The 10160-nt window shown below is 35.2% G+C and overlaps 1 protein-coding gene across 5 annotated transcripts in view; it reads left to right on the forward strand.

The window, feature by feature from the left end:
* Nucleotides 1-10155, forward strand: part of DOCK7 (dedicator of cytokinesis 7) — a 227697-nt gene extending 217542 nt beyond the window's left edge. For all 5 annotated transcript variants that reach the window (XM_049618558.1, XM_049618551.1, XM_049618554.1 and 2 more), the window contains 2 exons: nucleotides 4135-4302; nucleotides 7593-10155. In XM_049618558.1, coding sequence (XP_049474515.1) covers nucleotides 4135-4302; nucleotides 7593-7635 — 211 coding nt within the window. In that variant the 3' untranslated portion in view covers nucleotides 7636-10155. The remainder of the gene's footprint in view (nucleotides 1-4134; nucleotides 4303-7592) is intronic.
* Nucleotides 10156-10160: the final 5 nt, after the last annotated feature.

The following is a 10160-nucleotide window of genomic DNA, read 5'->3' on the forward strand; positions in this document are numbered from 1 at the left end:
TCACGGACCGCAAGATCATGACCTGAGCCGAAGTCGGCCGCCTAACCGACTGAGCCACCCAGGCGCCCCAACCAACAGCATTTTCCTCAGAACTTTAGAACAAATAATTCTAAAATCTGTATGGAACCATGAAAGACCTGAAATAGTCAAAGCAGTCTTGAAAAAGAAAAACAAAACTGGAGGTATCACAATTCCAGACTTAAGTTATATTACAAAGCTCTAGTAATCAGAACAGAATGCGACTGGCACAAAAGTAAACACATAGATCAATGGAACAGAATAGAAAACCCAGAATAAATTCACAATTATATGGTCAATTAATCTTTGACAAAGGAGGAAAGGATATGCAATGGGAAAGTCTCTTTAACAAATGGTGTTGGGATAATTGGACAGCTACATGTGAAAGAATGATACTAGGCCACTTTTTTCACCATACACAAAAATAAACTCAAAATGGACTAAAGGCCTAAATGTGAGACCTGAAACCATATAAATCCTTGAAGAGAGTACAGGCAGTGATTTCTTTGACATCGGTCATAGCAGCATTTTTCTACATATGTCTCCTGAAGCAAGGGGAATAAAAGCAAAAGTAAGCTGCTGGGACTACATTAAAATTAAAAGCTTCTGCACAGTGAAGGAGACAATCAACAAAAACTAATAGGCAACCTACGAATGGGAGAAGATATTTGCAAGTGACATATCTGATAAAGGGTTAGTATCTAAAATGTATAAAGAGCTAATAAAACTCAGTGCCCCCAAAAACAAATCCAATTTAAAAATGGACAGAACACATAAACAGACATTTCGCCAAAGAAGACATCCAGATGGCCAACTGACACATGAAAAGATGTTCACCATCACTTACCATCAGGGAAATGCAAATCAAAACTACAGTGAGGTATCACTTCACACCTTTCAGAATGGAAAAAAAAAAAAAGGCGTTGGCCATGATGTGGAAAAAAAGGAACTCTCGCACAATCTGGGACTGCAAACTGGTGCAACCATTGTGGAAAACAGTACGGAGATTCCTCAAAAAGTTAAAAGTAGAACTACCTTAAGGTCTAATAATTGCACTACTGGGTATTTACCCCAAAGATACAAAAACACTGATTCAAAGAGATACATTTTTATTGCAGCATTGTTCACAATATTTTTTTATTGTGAATAAAAAATTTTTTTTATTGCAGCATTATTCACAATAGCCAAATTATGGAAGCGGCCCAAGTGTCCATTGATATAAGTGGGTAAACAAGACATGGTGTATATATACAATGGAGTATTTTACAATGGAGTAAAAAAGAAAGCTTGCCACTTACAACACAAATGGAGCTAGAGATATAATGCCGAGTGAAATAAGTCAGAAAGACAAATACATGTGATTTCACTCATGTGGGATTTAAGGAACAAAACAAATGAGCAAAAGGGAAAAAAAAGATAGGCAGACCAAAAATCAGACTCTTAATTATAAAGAACCAACTGATGGCCACCAGAGGGGAGGAGGATTAAACAGTACATTTACCATGATCAGCACTGAGTAATGTTTAGACTATGTCCAATCACTATGTTGTACACTTGAGACTAATAGAACACTGTATGTTAACTACACTGGAATTAAAATCAAAAACTTTTAACAAATTAAAAAATAAAAACAAAGTAAGCCAAAATTAAATCTCACCAGTAGCGTTTGAGCCTTCCTGTTGCTATATAACTTCACCGCTACTTACTGTCTGGCAGTTTGACTTTTAACCAATTTAGTGTGAAATAATATGTGATTATGGATTAAATTTGCACTTCTCTTTTTCAAAGAGGTTGAATATCTTGTCATGTGTTTGTTAGCCATTTCCCTTTCCTGTCTGTAAAGTTACATGTTCCATTTTCCTATTGGATTCTTTTCCTTACCGATTTCTGAGTATTTATATAATCTGGATATATATTATTTTATCATTTGTTAAGTATCACAAATATCTTCTCTGAATTTAGGGTTTAGCACCCCCTTTTTAAAAAAATAAACATTAGTTCTTAAATTTAATGTAGCTAAAGGATTCAGTCTTTTTCTTATGACTGTTGCTTGTTGTGTCTTAAGAAATTACATTTCCACTGAGTCCATAGTATTCTGTATTAACTTCTAAAACCCAACTTAATGGGATCTCTAAAACTCAATATAGGTTAAACAAAGGGGAAGAAAGCAAAAACAGGCTTTACTTTTTAAAAAAAAATCCACTTGCGGTTGAGTTTTGAGTATGGTTCAAGGTGGGATTAGTTTGATTTTTGTCCACAATAATTGATAATTCTCAATACCACTTATTAAATATGGCATGAATTGGGGTCAGATTTCTTTTCCATATGGATACCCAGTTGACACAGCACCACTTATTTCAAAGATCGCCCTTTCTCTCCTGCTTTGCGGTATTATCATAAATTAGGTGCTCATTTTGGTGTGCACTTTATTATCTTCCACAGTTTTGTTTCTCTCTCCTTGAGCCAGTATCATGCTGTCTTAATTACTGCAGCTTTGATATCTGGCAGAGCAGTTTCTCTCATTTTTTGTTCAAGGACTATTTTTGGCTCTTTTCCTTTTGATGTAGATTAGAGAATCAAATTATCATTCCCACTACCACCCTCCCCCCCCCCAAACTAATAATCTGAGTCTGTAGATAAGTTGACAGAGTTGAACTTCTTTATTATAACCGGACTCTTTCCAGTCCATAGATATGATATAGTTCTCTTTTGTTTTATTAATATTTTAATTTTCTATAGAGGCCTTCTGTATCTTGTTTTATTTCTTGGTATTTCACACTTTTATGCTTTTGTGAATGGTATCGTTAGAATTATATTATGTTTGCTGGTATACAGAGTGCAGTTGAATTTTATAGTTTTACATGATGTTGCCAAACTCACTTGTTAATTCTAAAAAGAATCTTTTTTTCCCTTTTCACAGTAATGTTTAGGACCTCCAGTACTATGTTGAATAGTATCACTTTCTTGTTCCTGATCTAAAAGGAAAGAATGTTCACCATTGAGTATAGTGTTTTCTTCAGGTTTTTTTTTTTTTTTTTAGATACTTAGGTTAAAGAAGTTCCCACCTATTTGTTATGCTGCATTTTCATCATGACAAACTTAAAATTTTTATCAAAGGAGTGTAGGGAGCTTGGATGTGTGACATATTAGAAGAATAGTTCCCTGTTGTCTTGTTCAGGAGTTTTGCAGCTGTGTTTATGGGTGAGATTACACTTTTTCCTTTAGAGTCCCAATTAGGTTTTGATATCCCAGCCTTGAAACGGGAGTTGGAAACTCTTCTCAGAAATACGTCTTTTCCCCCTCTCTACTGTAGAATAATTGTTACAGTGGAATTATCTATCCTTAGGATGTGTAGTAGAATTTGCAGGTTGTTTTCTGTGTGGGCGGATTGTGAGTTGACTTCGAGTTTGTTCCGGGTTTGTTTTTTTTTTGTTTTGGTTTTTTTTTTTTGAGTTTCTTAACTCTTCCCTTTTAGCCTTTTTAAAAAAAATATATAAGCATTTGAAGCTACACATTCTCCTCTGAAACATCACTTAGCTACAATTCTGCCAGTAATGATATGTGTACATTGTTTAACATCCTACTATATTGATATGTTAGGGTCCAGATACGTTTTCTTAAATATCTAAAATAAACTGGACAAAGGATTATTATCAAGAACTATTCATTTAAGAAAGTTATTTGAATACTGTCAAACCACGGTGCCAGAAACCATTGTTGCTACATAAATGAGGGGGGTTGAATCCCTTAAAGAGCTTTTAGTCTAGCAGTGATGTGGAGAAAAATGACTTAAGATTTAACATTAAGAAATATATAATTTTCAATTAAATGAAAACTGAATGGTAGAGTTTAAAAGAACTCACGTTGATACTCCTAAAATCATTGTTGCACTGTATGCTAACTAACTTGGATGTAAATTTAAAAAATAAATAAAATGGTAAGAGAAAAAAAAAAGAACTCTAGTTGATCATCTGTTCCCTGCCTTAAACCCAAAGCAAGAGAGGATATTTAATATTCAACCGAAAAACTGACCTTATCATGGCGAGTATGTATAATAGCATCAAGCCCTCAAACTATGCCAGAAGAAATCTTTTGATAACACACTGTTTTTCCTAGGTGTGAGGATGCATTAAGAAAAAATAAGAGCTTAATTGGGCCAGATCAAAAGGAGTATCAAAGGGAACTGGAGAGAAACTATCATCGCCTTAAAGAGGCCTTACAGCCTCTGATAAACCGAAAGATCCCTCAGTTATACAAGGCAGTATTACCTGTCACCTGCCACAGGTATGCTTATTTATTTTCTATTATTTTGGATATCTTCAGGAAAATGAAATCTGCTTGAATTGTTTTAATAATGAATTAGTGTAACTTTATTACATGGTTTCAGATATTGTCTCTTGAGACCTAACAAGTTAAAGTAGCCTATTGTGAATAACCCTCATAATAGAAGTCAGTTCTGTAATTTGAGAATAATAAAGTTGTGTTAGGCACACATACTAACCAAGATACAACATCTAAGTCTGACCTCCTAAGACTATTTCTTTTAAAGTCCTGTTACACTTTGTTATTTTCATGGGAGAATTAAGTAGAATGTACCAGGAACTGGGTAATTAATTTTCCTCAGCCCTAACAGTAAATAGTATACAGTATGTTCTTCTAGGTTATATTAGAACTGGTGACCTGGGGCACCTGGGTGGCTCAGCTGGTTAAGCATCTGACTTCAGCTCAGGTCATGATCTCATGGTTCATGAGTTCGAGCCCCGTGTCAGGCTCTGTGCTGACAGTTCAGAGCCTGGAGCCTACTTCAGATTCTGTCTCTCTGTCTCTGCCCTTACCCGCTCATGCTCTCTCTCTTTCTCTCTCTCAAAAATAAATTTAAAAAATTATCTTTAAAACAGGTGACCCCATGGAATATTGAGAGGGTTTCAGTATTTTTCTCCACAAATTGTGACAAATAAAATAATACCTACCTTTAAGAGGTTGTTAATGGAAATTAAATTTTAGGCATGTAGTGCTTTAACATTTTACTTTTTTAGCACCTGAATTCTGGACATGGCATGTTAACTGCCCTTGTTTTGCCTTTTGAAATCCAAATATACATACAACTATTGAATTATTGTGGCATCAATACTTGACCACCCTTTTCTTTGAACTGATAACAGTAAAGCTCTTAAACTGTACTTAGTTAATATCTGGAAGGCCTCTGAAGTTGCTTATGTGAAAACAATGTTTTGGTATAAATACATACAGCTAAGTCAAACTAGCTATTTGATCATCTGGGAATTTGTCCCTGTTCTTCAGTGATCCAATATATTTTTACATCTAGACCTCTGGGAAAAAAAAAAAAAATCAAAGAATGTCTACTAAGTGCCTGCATGTCATGTCCCCGACATGGAGCATTGTTGTAGCTCTACAATAACAGAGGAAGATGGGGGGGGGGGGGGCTTTTTAAAGTTTTTATTTATTTGAGAGAGAGAGAGAAAGAAAGCGTGGGAGGGGAGGGGAGGGGATGGGGGACAGAGGATCCAAAGCCGGCCTTCTTAAAATCCTATCTCTGGCAAAATATATTTTGCATCCACCATCTTATACTGATCTGTTTCCTCTTGAAATTCTTAGTGGGAAGCAGCACCAGTCCCCTTTACTTTGTGCTCCCCCCATCCCCTATCTTTTTGGAATTGTTGCCTTCTTGTTGCCTCGACCCACGTCAACTATTATTAAACTCCTCGGTCTAAGGTCCTGGGAAGAGAGTGCTGGGTCCCTCACATAGTCATGCCGTTTGCTAAGGCTAGTCTTGCTTTCTTCAAATCTGTAGCCCATTTCAGTGGAAACATTGTGTCCTTTCTATCTGAAGGAGCTTTCCCCTTCACACCATAATCCTGAGTTTTGCCTTCCTCTGCCATCTATTATGGTCAGTCCCCCAAGCTTTTTTAAATGTTTGCAGGCAGTTTTGCCCGGGGGGGGGGGGGGACGCTTTTTGGGGATGCTGGTGTGGTGAGCAGTGTCTAGCTTTCAAGACTGCTATTTTCCACAGAACCAAACAACCAAGCTTTGAGATTCAAAGCTGAACATGATCTTTTTGTACCTGCCCTCTTCTTTCATGGAGATCATAAGCCTCAGGGTAAACCCTGATGGCAGGAAGGATAAACAAAAGAAACCAGTTTCAGATAAAATACATTAAGAGGTATTGAAGAATATTCTCTTCACTCTTAATTTCTTCAGAACTTAGAAAATAGCATTTCCATAGAACTTGAATTTATTTTGCTGATTAACAGAATCTGGAACATTATTGTGCAGTAGGCTTAAAAGATATTAAGATAGTGGTTCCCAAAGTGTGATCTAGAACACAAAGAAGGGGGTGGGTTCCTGAGATGCTTTGAGGTTCCTATATCAAAACTAATTTCATATTAGTAACAAATACTTTTTTCACTCTCATTCTTTCATGAGTATAGTGGAGTTTTCCAGAGACTACATGCAATGTGATATTGTAAAAGATTGAATGCAGAAGCAGATATGAAAATCTAGCCTTTTAATAAGCCAGACATTAGAAGAATGCCATTCTTCTAACATTCTTACGTTATTTTTAATAAACAATGCTATTTATAGTAACATGTAATGGGTTATCTTGTAAAGTAATAATTTAAAATTTTCTTAATTTTAATTTCTAATATGGTAAATATCAATTTAGAACCCACATAAACAACCCTCGATTTTTTTTTTTAATTTTTTTTTTTTTTTTAACGTTTATTTATTTTTGAGACAGAGAAACAGCATGAACAGGGGAGGGTCAGAGAGAGAGAGAGGGAGACACAGAATCTGAAACAGGCTCCAGGCTCTGAGCTGTCAGCACAGAGCCCGACGCAGGGCTTGAACTCACGGACCGTGAGATCATGACCTGAGCCGAAGTCAGACGCTTAACCGACTGAGCCACCCAGGCGCCCCATCAACCCTCGATTTTTAAGTGTAAAGACCTAAAACCCAGAAGTTTAAGAACCACTGAATTCTTGGAATTTAACATTTTAAATAAGAAACACCTGCCCTTTTTCCCTTTTAATAATCCCAAATCTTTTTCTGAAATCTCTCCCATTAGTTCCCGTCTTATCACAATATCTAATACACTTATTGGAAAAACGAATAAAGATCAGTGGATTTGGCAAAGTGGTTACTGTAATATACTTTGTAGCGGTGTTTATAAATTAGAATATATAAGGCAGAATGTATAGGATGAACACATAACTTGAAAGTTAACTTTGATGACAAGGGCACCTGGATGGCTCAGTCAGTTAAGTGTCTGACTTCGGCTCAGGTCTTAGGGTTGGTGGGCTGGAACCCCAGACAGCTCGAAGCCTGGAGACGGCTTCAGATTCTGTGTCTCTCTCTCCCTCCCTCACTTGTGCTGTCTCTCTCAAAAATAAACAGTAAAAAAAAAAAAAAAAAAAGACCTTGGCCAAAAAAAACATTTTTAAGTTTTGGATGATAAAACTTTGAGGTAACTCTGGCAGAAAGAAGTACCGTAAAGCATATTTTAAAGGAATATACGAAAATCGTTTACTTGTATCCCTTCATTTTCTCTCCAGAGATTCCTTCAGTCGGATGAGCCTGCGCAAAATGGATCTTTGAAATAAATGCACTTGTCTTACTCATTTGAAAAGAGCCATGTATTCAACATTGAGTGTGGAAAGAAGTTAAGATCTATTGAAAGACAAGACTTGGGACTTGGAAATTCTAGCATTAATTTACTACTCATTGAAGAATGCAGTGGCCAAAACATTATCAAATGTAGATCACTGAAGTTTGAGAATCATGGCCATGGTTTCTCATGTTCTGGTAATATGCTGTTATCTTTTTTTAAAGACTCAAAAGTAATGACTCACTATACATTTACTATTATTTATACCATAGCTAATGTTAAATTTATTTACTTTAAGTTTGTATTTTTTAATTTATATTACCATTTATAGATTCATTTTGGAACCATTTTAAATGTAGTAATGCTTATTTTAAAGGTACTATTAAATATGTGAACGTTTACACTAATTTTACTGAGACTTCAAAAATTTTTGTTGACAAAAGCAGAGAATCTTGAGTTGATACAAGAACTTGTTCCAAAACTAGCAAAGTAAAAATGAAATGAAATTGACCTTTTATAGGCCAAAGAGCCCCAAGTTAAATAAATGGATGGGTAGAGACAGATATTGATAAGTGGTTTGTGAAATTTTAAAACTGGTTTCTAAGTTATTTTCCATTTAGATACTCAAAAAAGGGATTTAGAACAAATTGCAGAAATAAGTTTCTCTGATGAAACTTTTGTCTATAAATAATGATTAAAAACTGGGATAGCTGCTACCAGTGACAGTAAATCTTTATTCCTCAAATCTGATAGAAGTATGCACTTCATGACTCTCAGCAATTAACATGGAAGATTCCTGTGTTTCAGATAAACAAGCTGGTCTTTTCATAAGTCTAGTGAGCTATACTGGTAAGTCAGAAATCTGCTTTAAAGCTGTCTTAGATCACCATAAAAATGACAGAGAGCTAGTGTTTGATTTTAATCTACCAGAGGAATGAGAAGTTATATTTTTTAACACTTGTATAGATTTTACGAAGTATATGTAAAAAGTAAAATTAGCAGTTTTAGTTAAATTAAGAACTAATTTAAAATATAGGACATGAAAAACTAGGCAAAAATTTTTTTGGAGAATATTTATTTTCAATTACTTGCCAGGTTTATCCAAGAAACTACCGATTGATTTTCTGAGGAGTGTTTTGAACGATGTGTTTTTCTTTGTGTCGTTATATATCTTACAGAAAGACATTTTAAATCTATCCCTTTGATCCATAGACCATTGACATGAATCACTTAAAAACTGATCAAATACAGTGCCTTTATTCTTTAGTTGATGTTGAAACAAGATCTCAAAAAACGTCTACTTCTCCTGAGAGCATAGGAGATGGTTGACATCCTTCCTCCAGTTTACCTTTATAACTGGCAATATTATGTCACATTCATCTTGTCTACACCAATTCAAAGCCTGAATCACAAAAAGATTTTTCAGGTGAGTCAACAGTGTTGGACCAAAAGGGTTGTGAACTAAAGGAGTCAGAAAGGCATAACCTCAGAAATACATTTGAGGACAGAGGATCCACATGCACAATAAGTAAAGCCCAGGAGTCAAGAATGGAAATTCGTTAAAACTAAGGTAACAAATACTCTCATCTTTAGGGCAAGGGACGGGGAAGGTATACATAAGGGAAAGAATATTAAATAACCTGTAGGTCATTTCTCATTAAGTTATATTATGGAAGAGTTTAAAGTGTTTCACATGAATCTCAGTGACAGTATCAAGAACCCTAAAATTCCTATGATTTAACTGTCATGCAACACTATTTTCTGATTGAAGAAGAGACTTCCTCCGAGAACACTGATACAATACTGAACACATCCCAACCCTCCATATACTTCAGTTTTCTTAAAACGTTCTCATATCAAGAACTCGTACCAGTAGTTCTTAACATTAACTGTCTCTGGAGTGTGAGAGGCCCAGGCTCTGTCCTAGAACTACTCTATCAGAAGCTTATGAGTAGTGTTCAGGGGTGTTTCTTTTAAAAAGTTCCATTAGTGATTCTGAATGTAGAGTGAGGGGAGAACCATGACTTTTTGTAACACACCATCTTGTGGAAGAATGTTGAGACATGATTTAACTGTGACTAATTTATTGGTACTTGAAATGGGGGTATCAAAGTGTTATTCTAATAGTATTTGTGTATTTTTTAGAATGGTTTTTAATGTCTTAGCAAGTCATAAGGTAACTGATCATTTGCCAATTTAATATACATTTAACATGAAAATTTAACCACATTTTTGTGTGTGCCCAAAGCCTCATCTTACGGATTCCATAAAGTATGTCTACTTTAAAGGGCAACCAAGAATGCAATAATTTTTACTATAAACCTCTTTTAAGTATGACAACTTGGATGGACTAAGTTTCTCCTATTTGAAAAATCTCTTCACCTCCAACTATTATTAATTATGCATGTTTATTCTCTTCTAGGTATGTGTGTATATATACACATATATATTATACGTACATATTCTCAAGAGAACGCCACTATATTATAGCAAAAAATATGCAAAACAAATATGA

This window comes from Panthera uncia (assembly GCF_023721935.1).
Source record: "Panthera uncia isolate 11264 chromosome C1 unlocalized genomic scaffold, Puncia_PCG_1.0 HiC_scaffold_4, whole genome shotgun sequence".
Taxonomy (NCBI): domain Eukaryota; kingdom Metazoa; phylum Chordata; class Mammalia; order Carnivora; family Felidae; genus Panthera; species Panthera uncia.